This window comes from Chiloscyllium plagiosum, unplaced genomic scaffold (genome assembly GCF_037043375.1).
Source record: "Chiloscyllium plagiosum isolate Xiang-an unplaced genomic scaffold, Cpla_swu_hap1 HiC_scaffold_5, whole genome shotgun sequence".
Taxonomy (NCBI): Eukaryota; Metazoa; Chordata; class Chondrichthyes; order Orectolobiformes; family Hemiscylliidae; genus Chiloscyllium; species Chiloscyllium plagiosum.
Window position 1 is genome coordinate 72,509,015 of NW_028270143.1, and position 22,694 is coordinate 72,531,708.

Below are 22,694 nucleotides of genomic sequence, written 5' to 3' on the forward strand. Positions count from 1 at the left end.
TTAGGTATGATGACTCTTGGCCCTAGTGGAGCTGGGAAAACAAAGTGTATTAATACCTTAATGAAAGCAATGACAGATTGTGGCGATCCTCACAAGGAGATGAGAATGAATCCAAAGGCAATCACAGCCTCCCAGATGTTTGGAACTTTGGATGTTGCAACAAATGACTGGACAGATGGTGTTTTCTCTACACTATGGAGAAAAACGTTGAAAGCAAAAAAGGTAAACTAATGCTTTCATATGCTGCTCATAAGTTTCGTGCTTATGAGAGTGGATAAGAAATGTTTTTTGGGAGCCCATTTTGACACATATTGTGTCAAAAGAAGAAGAATTTTATGTTAAATGTTAGAAGGGTCATATGATCTCTAAACTCTTCAATGATTTTGGGTGATAGTCATGCCTATACTGTGTGGCTAAAATATTTTTATAGGAACAAAGTAAAAGGTAAATTGGTTATCTATTAGTAAAACAAATTTGATGATCAACATGATAAAACTAAACAAAACAAAGTTGTTCAGGAGTGATTTATAAAATTAATTTTCTTTTTGTCTTGATGGCATCAAGGCAATATATCTGTATAGAAACAGAAACCAATGAGTATAAGCCATGATTACAAGTACACTATTATCTCTCAGTGTAAATTGGAAAGATGAGCTACCACAGATGTTTTGTTTTCCTCTAGGTTAGGGTTAGCTGAATGAATGCTTAGTTAGCATTTTAGCTGCCCCATGTACCAAAATGGCACTGTGTATAGAAATAGAGGAGAAAATGTTAGGAGAATAATTGTTCATGAACATGTTTCTAACCTGTGCAGATTTTGTACACATCCAGACTGATTTTGTAGCTGGGAGTACCATTGCCTGTGCTTGCTTCCTGACATTAAATTCCTGAACAAGCAACAGCTTAGTTTTAAAATTCTGCTCCTTCTTTTCAAATCCCTTCATGATCTTTCCCCTCCCAGCCCAATAATTCTTTGAAATGTTTGTGCTCCTCTAATTCTGGCTTTCTTGTGTACTCTCAATTTTTATTGCTCTGTCATTGGTGACCTTCTGTCATCCAGATACAAGCTCTGGAATTCCCTGCATGTACTTTTGTTCAAATCTCTATTTTGCCTTCTTTCCTCCTTTAAGACAACTTTTAAAACCTACCATTTTGTCCAAGCTTCTGGACAATGAAGAGTGTATTGTCTTGGGACCTTTTATTACACTAAAAGCTTTTGATATTGAATGGATGGTGAAGTGATCGAATGTTAGTTCATCTGCTAGCAATAGCATCTACCTGGATTTATTCAGGTCATCTGGATTTAGTTTTTTTTGTACAAATCCTTTTAACATATCTATACCAACTTATATATTTTAAATTTGATCCGTGTCTGACTTAGTCAGATAATGGTCAATTTAGAAATTTAAACCTGTGACTAAAAGTAATAACAACAGCAAGGTAGGTTTGTGAAAATGAAGGACATGTAAATGTAACATTTTAAATAATACTTATATAGATATACATAGTGCATACTTGGGTAATGTAATTGTGAAGATTTCTATCTATTGGGGAAAGTTATTGACAGGGAAATTTTTGCCAAATATTTGACTTGCAGGGAGAACACATATGGATTGTACTGGATGGACCTGTGGATGCCATTTGGATTGAGAATCTTAACTCTGTTTTAGATGACAACAAAACACTTACATTAGCTAATGGTGATCGCATCCCAATGGCACCAAACTGCAAAATTGTTTTTGAGCCTCATAACATTGACAATGCTTCTCCAGCTACTGTATCAAGAAATGGCATGGTGTTTATGAGTTCATCAGTACTAGACTGGAGACCTATACTCAAAGCATGGCTTCAGAAATTACCCACTGCACAGTCAGAGCTTCTTTGGAACTGCTTTGATAGTGTTTTCCAGGTATTTATTGTTTAAGTTTTATTAATGTTTGTATTAAATATGTTCCACCTCAGTTAAAATAAACTAACATTTCACAAGAGATAATCTGAGTTGTCCCCAATTTATTCTTCATAAGTTATCAATTAAGTTGTTAGTTTCAATACGTTTTTAAATTCAGAAATTACATCCAATGTGACTGGGACAAAGATAAACCCTAACCTTTCTCTTCTGTCTTGACCCATCTGAAACCTTGACATGATTTACCTCACTGTCCAATGCTTCTCCATTGCTATGCAGTTGGATGTCATAGAATCATACGGCAGGAAAAAAGGATTTTTGGCCCACCATGTCTGTACTGGTCATCAAATATCTATATACTCCAGTTCTAGTTTCCAGCAAATGGCCCGTTGGCTTGTTTGTTATGGTGTTCCAAGTGTTCATCTAAGTACTTTGTAAATGTTGTGATGGTTTCCACTTCTACCATTATTTCGGGCAGTGATTTGCAGATAACCACCATTCTCTGGGTGAAAAATTATTCATTAAATCCCCTCAAAACATCCTGCTTTTACATTAACTCCAAGCACCCTAGTTATTGACCCCTGTACTGAAGGGAAAGGGTTTTTTTTCCTATCTCTTTTATCTATGCCCCTTATAATTTTGTAAAAGTCTATCAGGTAAACCATCAGCCTTCTGAAGTGCTCTTTGGAAAACAATCCCAGCCTGTTGTCATCTTTCTTCATTCATAAAATACTCTAGCCAGGGCAACACCCTGATGGATTTCCTCTGCAACTCCTCTAATACAATCATATCCACCCTTTAGTATGGTAACCAGAGCTACACATAGTACCCCAGTTATGGCCCTACCAAAGTCTTATGTGCTCCATCATGATGTCTGAAATAAACTTGAAGAACCACAGATGGTGGGAATCTGAAACAAAAGTAGAAAGTGCCAGAGTAGAGGGAAAGATAGTGTCACGTTTCGAGTCCAGTAACTCATGGTCAGAACCTTGATGAAGAGTCAGCGGACTCAAAAGGTTAATTCTGTTTTTCTCTCTACAGATATTGCCAGACCTGCTGAAATTTTCCAGCACTTCTTGTTTTTTTTCCATCATTTCCTGGTACCAGCTCCCAAAAGAGCTATCCAGTTCATCCAATTCTCCAGCCTTATCTCTGTTCCTCTCTAAATTCTTCACTTATATATCCAGCTCTCCTTTGAAACCTCCTATGGACTCTGTCTTCACCACGCTCCTAGGCAGTTCATTCCAAATCCTAACAGCTCTCTGAGTAAAGACATTTCTCCTCATTTCATTCCTTGCTCTCTTGCTGACAATCTTGAATTTGTGATGTCTAATTATCGACATTCCAGTTTGTGGAAACAGAATATTCTTCTTTACCTGTCAAAATTCTTCTTAACTTCGAGCAGCTCAATAAGATTGCCTCTTAATTTTCTGTGCTTCAAGAAGAATAAGCCTAATCTCTCTAATAATTCTAATACCTAAAATCCTTCATTCCTGAAATCATTCTAGTAAATCTCCTTTGCACTCTTTTCAGGGTTTTAACATCCTTCCTTAAATAAGCTGCCCAGAACGGAACAAATATGGTCTGACCAATGATTTGTAGAAGTGCAGCACCACTTCCTTGCTTTTACACTGTATGCCTTTATTTATAAACCCAAGGATTCTATAATCCTTTTTAACAACTTGACTGGCCACCTTCAGGGAATTATACATTTGAATTCTGAAGTCCCTCTGCTCCTGTAATCCCCTCAAAGTTGTACCATTGAGCCTGTAATGTCCTCTGTGTTTCTTCTAACAAAATGCATTCGCTCATATTTCTCTGCATTAAAATTCATTCGCCAGGGTGTCTGCCCTCTTGGCTAACTTGTCAATGTCCCTCTGAAGTTACTTAGCATCACCCTCACAATTCACTGATCCTCATTTGCATCATTTGCAAATTTTGAGATTTTGCCCTCAACACTTATCTCCAATGATTTATATAAATTAGAATAAGGAAGGATCGCACCATATATCCCTGGGGACCACCACTTTCAACTCATCTCCAGTCTGAAAAATGCCAAGGACCCATCAATCCCAAGTATTTCTAATTTGCTAACCAACCTGACATGTGGTATTGTCTCAAATTCTTTCTGAAAGTCCAAATTTACAACATCCACAGCATCCTCATTCACTGCTTATGTCACATTGTCAAAGAATTCAATTAGTTTTTACCGACATAACCAGCCTTTGACAAAGCCATTGTTGACTGTCTAGTATTAACTTATTTTTATCGGTGTATAGTTATCTTATCCCATATTATGGCCTCCATCAGATTTCCCACTGTTGAGCTTATACTGATGTGGGATGGTGCGCTTGCTCAGGGGTGGCACGGTGGCTTAGTGGTTAACACTGCTGCCTCAGCACCAGGGATCTGGGTTCGATTCCAGCCTCGGGCAACTGTCTGTATGGAGTTTGCACATTCTCCCCGTGTCTGTGTGGACTTCCTCTGGGTGCTCTGGTTTCCTCCCACAATCCGAAGATTTGTAGGTCAGGTGAATTGACCATGCTAAATTGCCCATACTGTTAGGTGCATTAATCAGGGGTGATTATAGGGTAGGGGAATGGGTCTGGCTGGGTTACTCTTCAGAGAGTCGTTGTGGACTTGTTAGGCCGAAGAGCCTGTTTCCGTACTGTAGGTAATCTAATATAATCTAATATGTCTGTAGTTTCCTGAGTTATCCTTCACCCCTTTCTTAAATAATGCCATCACATTTGTAACCCTCCAGTCCTGAAACTGATCCTGTAAGACCTTCAAGCTGTCCCTTCCTATGTTGTTGGTTCTCACATGAACCACAATCCATGGTTGTTCATCCTCCCTTTCCAGAAGTTTATTCAGTCATTCCATTATGTCCTGAACTCTTGCACCCGGGAGGGAACAGACCATTCGGGATCTCAGCTCAAACTAGATTTTTCTATCCCTCAAACTGTTGAGTCATCCACTACTACCATGACCACTACTACTAGTTCTTCTACTGTCTGATAATTCTAGACAGTTTAACATAAAGTATAAACTCCTCCTCCCCCACTGCATTCCTCTAATTACACTGCCTTGAGCATTCCCAGTGTTAATCATTGTCTCCAACAAACAAGGGCCTAAGCTCTTCAATTCTCTCCCTAAACTGCTCCATCTTTCTTCTGCACGTTTCTTTGTGGTCTTTAAAACTTGACTTTTTACTAAGCTTTTGATAATGTGGCTTTGTAGGTCCTTATCTGGTTTTATATCATTGCAATTCTGGTCTCCTTCCTATCGGAAAGATGTTGTGAAACTTGAAAGGGTTCAGAAAAGATTTACAAGGATATTGCCAGGGTTGGAGGATTTGAGCTATAGGGAGAGGCTGAACAGACTGGGACTGTTTTCCCTGGAGCGTCGGAGGCTGAGGGGTGACCTTATAGAGGTTTACAAAATTATGAAGGGTATGATAGGGTAAATAGGCAATATCTTTTCCCTGGGGTGGGGGAGTCCAGAACTAGAGGGCATAGGTTTAAGGTCAGAGGGGAAAGATATAAAAGAGACCTAAGGAGCAACTTTTCACGCAGAGGGTGGTACGTGTATGGAATGAGCTGTCAGAGGAAGTGGTGGAGGCTGATACAAATGTAACATTTAAGAGGCATTTGGATGGGTATATGAATAGGAAGGGTTTGGAGGGATATGGGCCGGGTGCTGGTAGGTGGGACTAGATTGGGTTGGGATATCTGGTCGGCATGGACGGGTTGGACTAAAGGGTCTGTTTCCATGCTGTACATCACTATGACTCTATGTTGTACAAACTCAGAAATGTATAAATATAAGTATTTATTAAAATTTCTGCAATTTGCTTCAAAAATGTATCCACGAATATGCCATATTCCATGTAAAAGATTTGATTACATTTAGATTGCATACTCTATATAGCTGGGGTAGAATTCTGTAGTATTTGTAATCATCTGAACTTTACCTTTATTTAGAATCAGAGATTCATAGAATTTCACAGTATTAATGGAGAATATTTGATCCATTATGTGAATTCCATAGGAAATATTTCGTACGGTCTGGTTCTCTTTGTTGAGACAAAGCTATATCACAAATTTCTGAAGATAACATTCTTGGTTCACTTGGTACTTTTCTAAATATTATTTATATTTCATTTGCTCTTTTGAAGGACTTGGTCAGTTTTGTCTTTACTGCTGTCACACCAAAAATGCAAATTCTGGAATGCATGTACATTAAACAAGCCATTGACCTTCTGCAGGTAAGTGAATTGTCTGGTTAGGAAAAAAATGTTTCATTATAACCAAGTATTTAAAAAAAATATATATATAAATAACCAAATATAAAAAATCCCAAATATTTCAAGATCGGTACATAGTGAAATAATGTAATTTTTTTTAGGGCCTACTACCAGGAATTGAAGACAAGCAGCCGAGCTCAGAGGAAGTTGCCCGTTTATTTATTTTTGCTGTAATGTGGTCAATTGGAGCTCTTCTCGAACTGGATGACAGAGCAAAAATGGAAAGCTTTCTGCAGAATCATTCTGCACCACTAGAGCTTCCCGTGACCGAAGGAGATGAAACAATCTTTGAATTTGTTGTCCGTGCTGATGGTCACTGGGAGCACTGGTCAAAGAGAGTTAGTATTTAATAATTTTAATTAAGGCATCTCATCTAATTGTGGTTAACTGAATGATTGATACATAGACAGAAAACCAAGTACCTTTCCACTCAATATTACATTGAAGAAACTTTGCACCCAAAGTGCATATTTTGCATTAATCGTCTCCTCAGGTCTGCAGAAACATCAAAGTGTAGCAGGAAGAGAATGGTACAGTGTAAAACAAGAAAAAAGTTATAGTCTCATAAAAGCAGTCATTACTTGGAAAAATGTGTTTTTGACGAGTGCTATGCTACTTTCTTATTATAATTGTCATTCTAGCTTTTGCTCAGTGTTCACAATCTTGCTTCTGAGTCTGAGAATTGTGTTCAACTCCAGTTCATGAAGGGATCACTTAATCTAAATTGACCTTTCAGTGCAGACTTGAGCGTATAGTTTATTGTCAGAGGTACAGACTGTTGAGCGACCTAATAAACTGAGGCCCATCTGACATTTACAGAGTGTATAAGAAGTCAAAACACTGTTTGAAAAAGGCTAAAGAAGCTCACCATGTGCCCTGATCAATATTGATGCCTCAACACGATCAAAACAGAATAACTGGCATTTCCTCTCATCCCCTTTGTGAATCTTTGCTGTATATATATGACAACTATATATCCACAGAATAAAATGTGTCATTGCTTAAATGTAATTCACGACAGTAGTATACTGTTTGAAATAACTCTACAGAAGCCAGTATCCCGTCACCAAGGTTCACTTTATTTACACGTGGAGAGCCCTTGACACTGATCCAGGTTCCTCAGTGCCAGCTCTTAAAGTGAACAGGATGTCTGACATCCAGAGCTCCCTGATTGGACCAGATTCAGAAGCAGAATCCCTACAGTATGGAAGCAGTCCATTTGGTCCATCAAGTTCACACCAACCCTCTGTCAAGCGTCCCACCCAGACCAACTCCATCCCTGTAACCCTGCACTTCCCATGGCTAATCCACCTCGCCTGCACATCCCTGGGCACCATGGTCAATTTAGCATTGGAAACCAATGCAGACACAGGGAAAACATGCAAACTCCACACAGATAGTTATCCGAGGATGGAATTGAACCTGTGTCCCAAGCACTGTGAGGAAGCAGTGCTAACCACTGAGCCACTGCGCTGCCCCAAATGATCTGGCCATTAACAGCTCCAATAAGAGAACTCATATCCTATAAGGTCCACCTGACTGACCTCATTTCAGTCACTACATTCCTCCATCTCTGAATCTAAAGACATAGACGGTTTTTTTTCTTGTTACTCTTCCTGGGATGTTTTAGCATGGCTCAGGTTCCTCCATCTCTGGCTCTGAGACAGGCAACATGTAACACACATTAGCTCAGCTTTTGCACCCGGAGCATCTCGGAAGAAGTTCATTCGCCACTTCAGGTAGCAAAGCTATTGAGGTAGCGACGTCTGCCGTGTCCATCTCAGATTCTGAGGTACCTTCAACGCTTGACAGAGAGGGTCCAGAACAGTTGGGAAGGCTGTTGAGGAGCAGGGCATGTTTAGTTCCTGAACTGTTTGCGAGTTTGCAGCTTTCATGTACTTGTTCAGGACCGTTGCACCTACCTGAACTTTATACATCACTGGACCTGATCTCACATTGACCATGCCTCTTACCCATGAGGGCCATTCCCATGGTTCCTACTCCAAACTTTGTCCCCTGAAGTAAACTGTCCCTCTCATTTAGCGGAGTGTTGTGTCTAGTATTGGCATTCCTGATGCCATTTCACCCTTCCCACCCCCAACTCTGATCTGGTAAGATCAAAATTAACCTGGTGCAGTCTTCTCCCCATTAATACCTCTGCTGGAGCTATCCCTGTAGTTGCATAATGGGTGGTCCTATCATCAAATATGAACCAGGATGGTTTGGTATCTAATGAAGCAGTAGGCTGTTTCTTTAAGCCTGCCTTCAAAGTTTGGACTACTCTTTCTGCTTGGCCATTGGGTGGTGGATGCTGTGGAGCTGTCCTGGTATGTTGAACACCATTTGACTTTAGTAAATACTGAAATTCGCTGCTGGTAAACGATTGCCCATTATCTGTGATAAATACTTCTGGGAATCTGTGTACTGCAAAAGATGCGTGCAGTTTTGCTATCATCGTTCCCGTGTTTGACAAAGGAACACTGTGCACATCTGGCCACTTTGAGTGGGTGTCCACAATACCTAAGGACGTTGAGCCATGAATCGGCCTGCATAGTCAACTGGTAACTGGTGCCAGGATTTACCTGGCCATTCCCATGAATATGGGAGAGCTGCTGCCAATAGGCTTTACCCTTGTTAGCATTCTGAACATTGCCCAAACAACGCAGCTAAGTCTGCATCCAATCCTGTCCATCAGACATAACTTCTCGCCAACATTTTCATCTTGGAAACCCTGGATGACCCTGGTGGAGTTCAGCCAGTATCTGGTGGCAAACTTTGCTCAGGACAATCATTCTTACTCCCCATAATAAAATGGCATCCTCTGCAGTGATCTGGCCTTTCCGGGTTCAAGAAGATTTCAGTTCTGATTGTGACAGTCTTTTGGTTTTCACCATTACCACCAAATGTTTCAGTTTTGCCAAGACCGGATTTTTCTGTGTCCAAAGTCTAATATTGTCAGTTGTGGCTGGAAATGTATCCAGAAAATTTAAAACTGTTATTGACTCTTCCAAAGGCAGTACCATCAGTGGTGCATCTGGCAGCAGGAGATGGTTCAATGCATCCACAGTTGCTACTGAGCCTCCTAGACAGTGTTCCAACATATAAGATGTGCAGTATTCGAGACTACCGCTGAATTTGGCCTTAAGCTATGGGTGGCACTGCTTTGTCCTCTATAAGTGGACCTATCAGGGGTTGGTGGTCTGCTATTATTACAGATTTACGGCCCATAAAGGTATTAGTGGAACTTCCTAACTCCAAATATGACCACTAAATATTCCTTTTTTTTCTCAGTGTATTTATAATGTGCGTTCACCAAAGTACAGGATGCATATGCAATTAGGCATTCCTCTCCATTGGGCCACCTACCAGCTAATATTACCTGATGCTGTAATGGGGAGCATCGCTTGTCAGCACTAGATGACATAATCTTGTTTGAGATTACAGTGTGTCTACACCTTAGAGGATGATAGTTGTTTCTTCACTTCAATGAAAGCTATGGCTTGGCTAGGTGATTATTTCCAGTGCTGATCCTTTTTTAGCAGTTGATACAAAGGTGCCAGAATGGATGCCAGGTTATGTATGAACTTTCTGTAATAATTCAAGGAAAGACTTAAGCTGTGGAACATATATGGGAACTGTGGCACCTTTGGTTACCGTCACTTTATCTTCCAATGGGAGTAACCCGGTCTTGTCAACTCTGTAGCCCAAGTTAGTCATTTGGGTTACCTGGAACATACATTTTTCCCTTCTAAGGCATATGCCTGCCTGGGGAAAATGTCTAAGGACTATGTCCAAGTTCTCTAATTGCTCCTTATTGGTTTTTCCTGTTATTAGCATGTCATCTAGATAAATGGTGATTTGTAAAATGTTCTCCGTCATCCGCTGAAAAATTGCACAGGCTGACGATACCCGTAAAGGCTGTCTCGTATAAAGCAATGAGGTAATTCCACAAAATCAAAAATATGACGGTGCTAGAAGCATCTTAATCAGGTCACAGGTCATCCCTTCGCTTGCTATTCAGCTGTAGACATTTTACTCACACTGTTTGACACTTTTAATCACCTGCAAAGATTTATTATTTACTCCATTCACACAATTTGTATCCTGTTATGGGCGAGGCCAGACCACTCAAAACATCCTTAAGCAGGCTGCCCAGACTGTAACTTTGCAATTTGTTTTGGTAAGTGTGTAGTGAAAATTACCTGGAGTAAGTTAGCTTGGTTGACGACCAGGTTTTAAAACAGACAAAAGTTTATTCACAAAATTACAGAATGAAACACAAAGAACAGAATATAGAATACCCACAGAACTCAGACTATCCCAAACTGACTTAATTATGCTGTTCTGAATACACATATCAGTCCCAATAAACAAACGCCTTAAACACAGAGCAAAAAATGAAACAAATGCTTACAGGTCAAAGTTAGAAGGGGAGAAAGAGAGAGAATCTAGCAGCCTGTTTCCACACAGCCCACTGCTGCACTCTTAACTAAAGTTCTGAACTGAAATGCTCAGTTAGAGAGCGAGCCACGCCCCCTTGATTTATACAGGTTACTTCTCAAAACATAAAAGCTTTGGCCTAAAGTCTCATCTGTTTACGTATAAACAAAAAGGCCCCCCAATACCCGCTTATCTCTATACCAAATCAGTCATTTCGGAGCTGGAGTGTTTTATGACCCCTCTGAAAAAAACCAAAGTACACAGTATCCTGGAGAAAAGGAACAGTGTTTAGCAAAAAAGGACCAGCTTTGTGTCAATCCATCATTCTTATTCACTTGGAATTATCTCACATTATCTCTCTGTATTTAAATTCTGTGTCTGTGTGCTACCGTCCACTTCACCTGATGCAGGGGCAGTGTTCCAAACGTTTGTGATTTCAAATAAACTTGTTGGACTAAACCTGGGTGTCATGTAACCTCTGACTATGTTGCTATGAGAATTAAAATGACAGGTGAGCAGAAATTCCTGGGTTGCAGATTAAGAGGAGGGTTTGTGCAAAGTAGTTATCCAATCTGCCTTTGCTCTCTCTTTATGCCTTGTGAGCAGTGAATAAATTACACTTGATTAAATAAAGTATGAGTAAGATGGAGTTGATCTGCAAAGGGTGAATGGTGGCAAGGAAAAAGCAAACAATGGAGGGTGTTGCACTCTTGAGTTTTGCATGAGAAGGGTCTCTGGGCAGGGAGGGATATGTTGGAGATGACTGGAAAGAAAGCAATGAAAGGAAATAAAAGAAGGAAAGAAAAAGGAAGCAAGCAATAAAGAAAATGATTTACATTTATAGAATGCTCTTCTCACAAATGGATGTGTCAAAATGTTTTACAACCAATTATATTCCTTTTGGAAAGTGGGTTGGGAGGAAACATAGTGAAGATAGCCATTGAACTTGTAGTGGATGTTGATCTTGGATAAAGATATCAGATATCGGTCTATTTCTACACTCAGAAAAGTTGACTGAGAGGCTGAGGAAGAGTAGGGATCATGTGAAACAAATAGAAGGACGGAAATTGGAAGAGAAATTACTAAGCTTTTCATTTGATAGTGACCACACTAAAATAATCAGAAATTTGCTGAAAAGAACATGTGAAGTAAAGAACTGAGAAGATCCTGAATAAATAATGTTCATGATAACAGATGAAAAGGTAGGTATAGCTAGGGCCATAGAGGGAAGATCTCCAGAGAGGTAAGATCTATGACAATCATGGAAACGATCACTTAATGTTCAGTGCACCTCTTCCTAGCTCCTCCTGGACTGTAGTCACCTACTGAAACATAATGTGCTCAGGGATTCCAGTTTGCTCAGGTTCTGAGCTCTGCAAAGCTTTGTAGCTATTTCAAGTTTTTAATGTAGTTATTCCAAATCTGGGGTGATTTAGCTTCATGCAGGCCTGCCAATTATTTTTTTCCCAAGAGCAAATTCAGAGCAGAGCTGAAAGATATTATTGTTGCATTGTAAATGAGACAAAAGATAATTGAATATTTTCAATTAAGTTAAAGAGGAGAAATGCGTGTTTGCAATTTCAGGTACCTGAATATATTTACCCACCTGACTCTGTGCCAGCTTATTCATCAATCCTCGTACCAAATGTTGACAATGTCCGCACAGATTTTCTAATGCATACCGTCATGAAACAAGAAAAAGCTGTGTTGCTCATTGGTGAACAGGGAACAGCCAAGACAGTTATGATCAAGGTATGGTTTCAGATATGATTAAGCACAGCAGCAACAATTTATATCTATATTGTCACTTCTTTGAATTCACTTAAAGGATGTAGTCATTACTGACTAAGCCAGCAATTATTGTCCATCTCTGATTGCCCAGAAGGCAGTTAACAGTCAAACATATTGCTGTTGGTCTGGGTCACATGTTGGACAGACCGGGTAAGGATGGCAGATCTCCTTTCCTAAAGGACATTAGTGAACCAATTTCTTTCCCCTGACAATCAGCAATATGTTCCTGGTCATCATTAGACTCTTAATTCCAGAGTTTAATTTAGTTCAAATTCCATCATCTGGCCTGGTGGGATTTGAACTGAAGTTCTTAGCAGATTACTTGGGTCTTTGGATTAATGATCCATGAGATCATCACTATTATAATAAAACATCGCAAGGCACCTTCAAACATAGCATGAAAGCATGCAAAATTATAGTTGGCAAAACTTTAGGAATAGTTGATCAATAAAAGTAGTATAAGAGTTGAAAATGAAAAAGCTTTTTTAACTCAATGAGAATGGCAATGAACTAATGGAATGATGGATAGCATGGTGGCATCACCTTGCCAGGAGCCTGCATTTGATTCCATCCTCAGGCGACTGTCTCTGTGGAGTTTGCACATTCTCCCTGTGTCTGTATGGGTTTCCTCTGGGTGCTTGGGTTTCCTCCCACAGTCCAAAGATGTGCAAGTTAGATGAATTGGCCATGCTAAAATGCCCTTACTGTCCAGGGATGTGTAGGTTGGGTGGAGTAGCCAGGGGCATTGCAGGTTAAAAGTGATAAGGTGGGCGGGGGGTGATTCGGAGGGTCAGTGTGGACTCGATGGGCTGAATGGCCTGCTTCCACACTGTATGAAATTCTATGATTCTAATGTAACTAATGAGAGATATTGCTACAAAAAAGACACATTTTGTTGAAGCTATTTGTCTTACATTCATCAAGATACAAGTGTGATGAAGATTTATAATAGAAATAAATCAGTTTTTGGCTTTAAGTTATGTGAAGATGACATCTTTAAATTAAGAATAAAATCTCATTTTTTTTAACATGTGTCAAAAGTTTTTCGAAGGAGTTTTGTGACTTAAGCAAATAATTAATAAAGCCACCAAGTGAGATAATTGAGCTTTTATGATATAAAGGAAGAGAGGCCAGAGGCCAGAAGCAATTTTAATTCAGAAGAATAGCTCCACACCAGCAAAAGTTTATTTTTGGCAGTTTCTAGGCCATCTGAGCTGGAAAGAAGTCTTAAGCTGTTTTAGCAGGCCAAGTAGGCAGGGCTAGAAAAAAGCCTTGGTCTTTTCTTCCAGTTCAATGAGAAAAATCAATAAGTTAGCTTCCAAATTTGTGCTACAGGGGTCTCACATCTGATGAATGTGCAGGGAGTCACCAAAAATAAATGCTTGAATTTTATTAGTTGTTTAAAAAAGTAAAGAATGAAAATAGGAGAGATGTACCACTGGGATAGAGTGTCTGTCAAGGACATTATGTGTAAAAAAAAAGGTTCAATCTTTCTATTTGCTTTTTGATAAGATTATCATAATTGTCATATGTATATACAGCTTGTTTTTTTCCATGTAATAAACTTATGCTCTTTTATTATAAGTATGTTGGCAGACTCATGTGACTATGTAAAGTGATTTACCACCATGGTAATCAAAATTACAAAAATAAAACATATAATCCATCAAGCTAGGTTTCACACTGAGATTTGACTTGCCCAATTTTACCATCAGTTGGAACCATACACAAAAATATTAATATGAAGGGAAAACAACATTTATGCTATTTGAGATGATAGGGCTTCTCACTGTATATCATACAAACTCATGAACTGTCTTAATGCTGTTACTGATGGTCCTGAAAAGTGTACAGTCTCTCTCAGATTAACTCAGAAATTACCTCAAGGAATAGGAGAAGCTAGTTGTTTCATGCTGCTATAATTCAGTAACAGTTTGACTATTTGCCACTCAGAATTCTGTCGTCAAGCCAAAAAGATATTGTACTAATTGTACAAATGAATAATGTGGTAGATGAATTTTAGTGTTGGGATGAATCAGGTAAAATGATGGAACATATCAAACAGCTTATCCCATTGGCCATTTGCAGCAACCAAGCACCTGACTGTACATATCAGCTCGTGCTTGCAAAGCTCAAACATAGTGTCCAACATGCGGTGAGATTTCACGATTGTACAACTACTACCAAATAACATTGAATATGCAAAGAAGTATGCTGACTCGCCATGTTAAGATTGTTTATTGGTCTTGAGGTGGGACATGCTTGTATATACTGGAAGCTACATACATTAATACCTAGGGCCTTGTTCTTTGCAATGGACACAGTTTATAAACAGTATATACACTGTGCCTGTTTCAAATCAATACAACAGGTAACAGTCACTCTCTTGTTCATTTAGCAGGGGAATGGCTTGACCAATTATAGTCATCCTGCCTTGTTTAAAATTTGAACAAAGTTTGGATGTTAATTACCAGTCATCATTATCCAGTGCATTCTCCATGACAATTGCTTAACCAATCTGAGACCATTTACCATACAATCAGGACACCTCTGTCATTCAGTATAAATATTGTTTTTTTTTCTTCACATTAATATTTCTTGCAAGTTGTCTTGAGCCCAAGACAAACATTTTGACAAATTATGTCTTTCTTCAGCGATACTGAGGTTTTATGCTACCAAATGGCTAATAAGAAATACTTTTAAAATCCACTTAAAATTGTGCTTAAACAATCTATGATAATGGAATGTGCATTAATGTCTCTTAGAGCTTGTGTTAAAATACTTACAAGTGTGACAATAACAACAGTTTATATTCTTGAGCTATATCGTTGCACATTTCCCAGTTATTTTTATATGCTTTGATTCTGTGAATATCTGGACAGCTTGAAGTGTTGCTGATTTCATGAATCTCACACACCTGGAGACCTATTGAGGTCTATTAAGATGATGTGGAGCACATATTATTGATTTCGTTTTCTTTCCTTACCAATATATTTGAGGCTGGAATGGACCTAAAGGTGTACAACATCTGGAAGTCTACTTTAAATAACTTCATCCAAATGCTGCCAAGACTAACATTTTGTTCTAATTTAAAGGCTGAGGAATAGGTTCTGCTGCTCACAACTATCCCATCATGCAACAGTAAAATATCTTGGCATCATCTTGGCCATGCATTGTCTTACTGGCAGCATTCCAGTAAACTGGAGCTAATATGTTCATGATGAGAGTGAATCTCATGTGGAATCTAGTGTCTGCCACCCACTACCAGCAGGGCCAACAGACTACCCACTGCTTCTCTCCCCCGGTCTAGAATCACAGAATCGAATCATAGAATCCTTACAGTGCAGAAAGAGGCCATTTGGCCTATCAAGCATTCTGTGACCCTCTGAAATACCACCTGTTGATCCAGCCAATAATAGATTACTGATGCTCAATTTGGTTCAGGAACCACCACATCTTTCACAAATGTGGTAAACAGCAACATCTGGAAGGGTGCATGGATTACTAATGGAATGTTAAGCCGAACACAACTTGAATGGCTCCTTGGTTTAGGATACATTGAAATTTTGATGTCATGGTTAAATCTGAAATAACTCTATGGAGACTGGTTTCCTATCATCAAGTCTCCCTTTATTTATATATGGAAAGCTCTCCCAGAGCACGTCTCAGTGTGAGCAGAATATGTGACATGTCTGTTTATATCATGTCAGCCAGGGCTCCCTGATTGAATCACATTAACAGCCCCAATCAGGAAATTCATATTCTATGATGTCCACATGGCCGACCTTGTTACAATCTCGACAAAATCATTGTCCTTGAAGAACACCACCAGCTGGCACCCAATGAAACACTCCCACTGACATAGGACTTTTCCAATGCATGTGTCTGCAATCTCAGAGCCTATACTGGATCACATTCGATGCCCTACAATCTTAGGACATTATACAGACCCTGATAGTGCACCTAATGGTTGACTGCAAATATTACCAATAGTAATCTGGTAACTGAGTCAAGTCTTGCCTTTCAATCATCCCTGGAAAGTCAAGACAACCCTCAACTTCATGGCAACAAACCAGGGAAGAGGTGTCTACGTGGTACAGGAAGAACTGCTCAAATCATGATTGTGCCCAACCAAGAACTAGCATCTCCCAGAGAGATCCATTCCTGTTGGCACTTTAACTGTTCACACTGAAGCCATTGAATAGATCATTAACCTTAATATTAAACTGTAACTGTTTCTCCAGCTGCATTAAACAATCTGGATTCAACTAATAATCATAAATCTGAAAACCTGGTAGCTCAATTCATGTAGCATAGAGTGCACTTCAGGTCTGCTTTGTCTTTCTGGCTAAGGAATAAAAGAAGTTGGAAAAGAAAATCAAGACACGAAATTTCCCTTTCTTCAGATTGTCAGTCATTAGCAGATAGTTCTCTGAGAAGATTGATTCACTGTCCAGGTTTGGCCATGCGCTTAGTTTTTGGAATCAGGTGTCAACCTTGGCTTTGTACTAAGCCCTGAAAATTGTGAATTGAAGCTGCCTGAAGACTTGAACATATTATCTCTGTTTTCACACAGTACTGCACTGTCAGAAAATGGATCTTTCATATGAGACAATATTCTAAGGTCAAAGTTAATCTCTCTGCTGTATGCAAATGGCAGCATATGGCAATATTCAAAGAAGAGCAACGGTGTTCACCTGAACTCAATATTGAGTGTCATAACTTTAGGGTTTGAATTATTTTATGTCCTAGAACCCACCCCAAACACCAGGCCTTGTTATCACTCAATTTGCTATGACACATAATCCGTTGTTAGCCACTAACAGTCTCCTATAACAGCTATTTGCCCTCCTAGCCAGTTATCCCCTCTTTTGTCTATCCAACTGTTCTTGTCTCTCTTTGAGCTCTATCCCCACCTATCATTTACTCCTTACTCCTCCTTGCATCCTATCTTCTGCATTAAAACTGATGTTTTCCTAGCTACCATCAGTTCTCAGGAAGGATCAACGGGCCTGAAATGTTAACTTTGATTTCACTCCACAGATGCTGCAGATCTGCTGAGCTTTTCCAACAATTTCTGTTTTTGCTCTCCTGGTAATCTTACTGGGTATCATCTGATCCTCAAGCAACAGCACTAAAGCAGTTAATTTGGTTACTGATCTCACTCTTGTTTGATAGACCTTAAATTTACTGTTGCGTCATCTTCAGCTTCCCATTTTAGGGAATTGAACATTAAATCCAGGCTATTATTTCAGCTCTGTAATATATTTGGATCAGATATGAAATCGAGGACCCACCCCACTTTGATTTCCAAATTGATTTAAATTATCCTATTTCAAAGAATAGCAAACAATACTGGTATTCTGATGAACATTTATCCCTGTATTGACATTGCACGACTCAAGGTTATTGAGATTTTACCCCAGTTTCAGGTGCCTTGTGCAATTAGCTACCATGTTGCTTACATTTCAGCAGTGAGTTTACTTGGAAAGTGCTTATTTAACTGCAAGGCAATTTAGAACATTCTGGAGTTGTGAAAGGTGTTATATCAGTTGATTTTTTTTTGTGTTACAATTGTGACTACAATTGAAAAATACCTAATGGATTGTCAAGTTAGGAATAACGGAGGTTCTACAGTTTATGATTTGGTATTTAAATTATTCAAAAAAATCTTAAACATAACATAACTAGTATAATAAACATCAACACTTGCTTCCTCAATCTTTTCAACAAGATAAGTGGTCCTTTTACAATTCAATTTCACTACACATTTAGATAGCCCAAGAGAATTTGTGTTATCATTTACGACCTGTGTTATAATTTATAATTTACTTCAATGATTCTTATGTTTCTGAATTGTATCTGAGGTATCAACATGGATATTGCACATTAAATTGCAGGGCTACATGAGCAAGTATGATCCTGAAGTCCATGCAACTAAGAGTTTGAACTTCTCCTCTGCCACACTGCCAAATATGTTCCAACGGAGCATCGAAAGTTACGTAGATAAACGAATGGGTACAACCTATGGTCCACCTAGTGGCAAAAAAATGACCGTGTTTGTTGATGATATTAATATGCCAGTGATCAATGAATGGGGTGATCAGGTAAATCTGTTCTTTAGATAAGACCGTGAAAAATTTGAATTAACTAAATTTCTTTTGTGCACATTTTGATATAATTTTTAAAAAACTAACGTTCCAGAAGTAAAAACCAGTAAAACTGGTGAATGCGACATACTGGTCTGACTAGTCTTGTCTGCTTAAAATGAGTGACTAGTACATTCATTTGCAAATATTATTGGATTCTTACTGTTTTTCTTTAAAGTTTAAGTAAGCAAAAGGTTTTGCAAAGACATCCTTCTCAGCACATTGCACAAAACGTGCCTAAGTTAACTCTCTATTCATTAAACAGATAACCAATGAGATTGTCCGACAGCTAATGGAACAGAAGGGTTTCTACAATCTTGAAAAACCTGGAGAGTTCACCAACATTGTTGATGTACAATTTGTTGCTGCTATGATTCATCCTGGTGGTGGCAGAAATGACATTCCTCAACGGCTTAAAAGACAGTTCACAGTTTATAACTGTGCACTACCATCGAATGCATCCATTGATAAAATATTCAGAACTATTGCAAGCGGCTATTTTTGTGAGCAACGTGGCTTCCCTGTTGAGATTTGCAAACTGGCCTCAGCTTTAGTACCAACCACACGCAAACTTTGGCAGGCTGTCAAGCTGAAGGTATGTTAAATGCTAACATCATGGACTACCGTGTAGGATAGTACACATGCAGAGGAACTCAGTTGGTTAAGGCTGAGAAATAGAAGAAAAAAATGGAGCACAAAGAGAAGAGCAATAGGAATGGAATTACCTAAGAGAGAATTTACATTGTGTCTTTAACAAAAAATGAATATTTTAAAATGCTTTGCAAATACAATAAGTGCAAGGAAAATTGTGCTAACTGAGTTGGGGAAAGATTTGAAAAGGCATAGAAAACTTGGTCAAGAGGCAGTTTATGAAGATTTATTTTTGAATGTGGAGAAAGGCAGAGAATTTTATGGAGGGAATTCCAGAGCATAGGATCAAGGGTGATTTAAAAATGAACAAAAGTGTGGAGACGGGAATGTAGACCATGGCTGGATTTTACATTTTCTGGTGGGGTGAAGGAGACAGAATGGAAAGTAAGTGGTCGACTCACTCCTACCTCAGCTACATCAGCCTATCCATTTAAGTGCAAATGGCCAATTAATGACAGCTCAGTGTAAGAGTAGCCAGTTAGTGGTTTGAAGGGAGGCTTGTAAACCTAAGGAGGCCAGGCTGATATGTCATGCTGCAGAGTGGGTTTATGTCAGAATTAGCAAGTCAGCTGCAGCTACAAATTTAAAGACCTCTTACCCTCTGAATCTTGTTATTTTTCATTAAAAGCTTCAGTTAAAAAAAAAGATGCTGCCACTTTCCCCAGTAGAATTTGCTGCTATACTCGAGCCTGATTGTGGTGGCTTCCACCTCTGTGTCCCCTGAGCATCTGTACTAAAAATCTCCAAAACCATTTAACATCTGATGCCTGAGAAATGGAGCAAGCAGTGAAAAATTGCAGGTGAACGGGTCATTAACAAGCTAAATTTATTAATTTTATTTATTTCACAATCGCTGGTGGGCTGTTGATTCCCCTGTCCACTTACCTTCCATAATTTGGGAGACTGGTGTGACCTTGGTGAAATCATGTCCTATTTTAAATTCTCTGGGTGGAGGGGTATGCAGCCAAATTGATGACATGGGAACATGGCCTTGCAATTTTTGTAATGATTTTCTAAGTCTGTGTTGGCAGCAGGGTACTTCAGTGGTCCCTAGGGCATATTGTGTCTGTGATTTTCAAATTTGCCTTGTCAGTGTGCTAGGTTTCTGCTATTTCTGGCACCAGTACAAATTCTAATCAAGATAACTCTCTGAGTCTCATTCATTCATTTTGTGAGTGACATAAATAGGAAGGCAATATTTTAAAACCTCTCGAAGAGGTATAGCATATTGAAAATTCACCATGAGGAATAGATATTTAATGACCAGTTGAAAAGAATGCCAAAGATGACTCGTGAAATAGTAGCTCTCCAATGATGAAGCAGATTTGAGGGTTCATTGCTTTCATTGTGCATTTACACATTCCTATCATCTTTTAAATTAATCTGTTTCAAATATTGTTTTGCAGATGTTGCCCACTCCGGCCAAATTCCATTATATTTTCAACCTCCGTGATCTTAGTCGTATTTGGCAGGGAATCCTAACTGTTACATCTGAAATTTGCCAGTCTCCTGATGTGCTGGTGTCGCTGTTTCATCATGAATGCACTCGTGTTATTGCAGATAGATTTACCAACAAGCAGGACAAGGACTGGTTTGAGAATATAGTGAAAAAGGTTTGGCAATACTTTTTCTTCTCTTCTGCTGTAAAAGGGCTTTTGAAGAGATTAGGTGGTTCATAGAGTCATAGAGATGTACAGCACGGAAACAAACCCTTTGGTCCCACTTGCCAGTGCTTGGCCCTTATCCCTCTAAAGTCAGAGAGTGTGATGCTGGAAAAGCACAGCCAGTCAGGCAGCATCCAAGGAGCAGGAGAATCAATGTTTTGAGCATAAACTCTTCATCAGGACTTCCAGCATTCTCCAACTCTGATCTCCAGCATCTGCAGTCCTCACTTTCTCCATATCACTCTAAAACCTTCCTATTCATATGTCCATTCAGATGCCTTTTAAATGCTAATTGTACCAGCCTCCCCCACTTCCTCTTGCAGCTCATTCCATACATGCACCACCCCCTGTGTCTTAACGTTCCCCCCTTTGGTCCCTTTTAAATTTTTCCCCACTCACCCTAAACCTATGCCCTCTAGTTCTGGACCACCAGGAAAAAGACCTTGTCTATTTACCCTATCCATGCCCCTCATGATTTTATAAACCTTTATAAGGTCACCACTCAGCCTCCGATGCTCCACGGAAAACAGCCCCAACTATTCAGCCTCTCCCTGTAGCTCAAATCCGCCAACCCTAGCAACATCTTTGTAAATCTTTTCTGATCCCTTTCAAGTTTCACAACATCCTTCAATAGGAGGGAGACCAGAATTGTGCACAATATTCCAAAAGTGACCTAACCAATGTCCTGTACAGCTGCAACATGATCTCCCAACTCCTGTACTCAATGCTCTAACCAATAAAGGAAAGCATACCAAATGTCGTCTTCATTATCCTATCTACCTGCGACTCCCCTTTCAAGGAACTATGAACCTGCACTCCAAAGTCTTTCTGTTCACCCACACTCCCCAGGCCCTTACCGTTAAGTGTATAAGTCCTCAAGGTTTGGGAGAAGATTTGTAGCTCGGGTGCTTATTGTTGTGGTGGTTCTGTTCGCTGAGCTGGGAATTTGTGTGGCATTTATTGCTTTTTGTATAGAGTTGTTTGTTGTTTGTAATACTGAACAATAATGAAACAACTTTTCATTATTGATTTGTGAGATTAACATATTAAAAATAAAATGAAATACTGAAATTATTGTTTATACTGTTTATTTCTTCTATATTTGACCAACTCCACAATTTCATATCTTTATTGTAACAGAATATCCTTATTCTTTTGATTATAAGTTTCAGTGCAAAATTATATAATTTAGTACTTTTTACAATGGGAGAAAATTAATACTGAGCAGAATTATGTTCAACTTATTGTTGGTTCCGCCCTCCAACACATGTGGCTCCTTGGAAGAATTAATTGCCCACCCCTGCTCTAAACTCTTCCTATTCATATACCCATCCACATGACTTTTAAATGCTCTAATTGTACCAGCCTCCATCACTTCCTCTGGCAGTTCATCCCGTACATGCACCACAAGCATGTTGTGTGAACAGAGACAAATGAAATGATTTTCCCAATTCTTTTTTTCTCCATCCACAACATCTATGTTTTTTTTTCTCTCTGCATTTGAATTGGGGAGTTTATAAAGCGATTAGGGTTTTAACCAGTGGAGTTATATGCTGATGGTTCATTACTGTTTATCTACGCCAATTACTTGTAAGAAAGAGTAATTTTTGTTAAGTCTGGAAGCCTTCTCTGTTCCTCTGACAACTTGGGTCTAAAAGACAGATAAATTGGGGAAATTTGCATACTTCTTAAAATCTTTATTTTTGTGACAGCTCTGGGAATGATGGAATAGTACAATACTTTAGTGAAGCATAACAATTGATATTTAATATTCAGTATAATTTTTT

The 22,694-nt window shown here is 39.1% G+C and overlaps 1 protein-coding gene across 1 annotated transcript in view; it reads left to right on the forward strand.

Moving 5' to 3' along the window:
* Positions 1 to 22,694, forward strand: part of LOC122549951 (dynein axonemal heavy chain 5) — a 366,961-nt gene that overhangs the window by 191,404 nt on the left and 152,863 nt on the right. The window contains exons 46-53 of the mRNA XM_043690232.2: positions 5 to 222; positions 1,598 to 1,909; positions 6,084 to 6,173; positions 6,314 to 6,550; positions 12,237 to 12,404; positions 18,344 to 18,550; positions 18,858 to 19,187; positions 20,650 to 20,856. Coding sequence (XP_043546167.2) covers positions 5 to 222; positions 1,598 to 1,909; positions 6,084 to 6,173; positions 6,314 to 6,550; positions 12,237 to 12,404; positions 18,344 to 18,550; positions 18,858 to 19,187; positions 20,650 to 20,856 — 1,769 coding nt within the window. The remainder of the gene's footprint in view (positions 1 to 4; positions 223 to 1,597; positions 1,910 to 6,083; positions 6,174 to 6,313; positions 6,551 to 12,236; positions 12,405 to 18,343; positions 18,551 to 18,857; positions 19,188 to 20,649; positions 20,857 to 22,694) is intronic.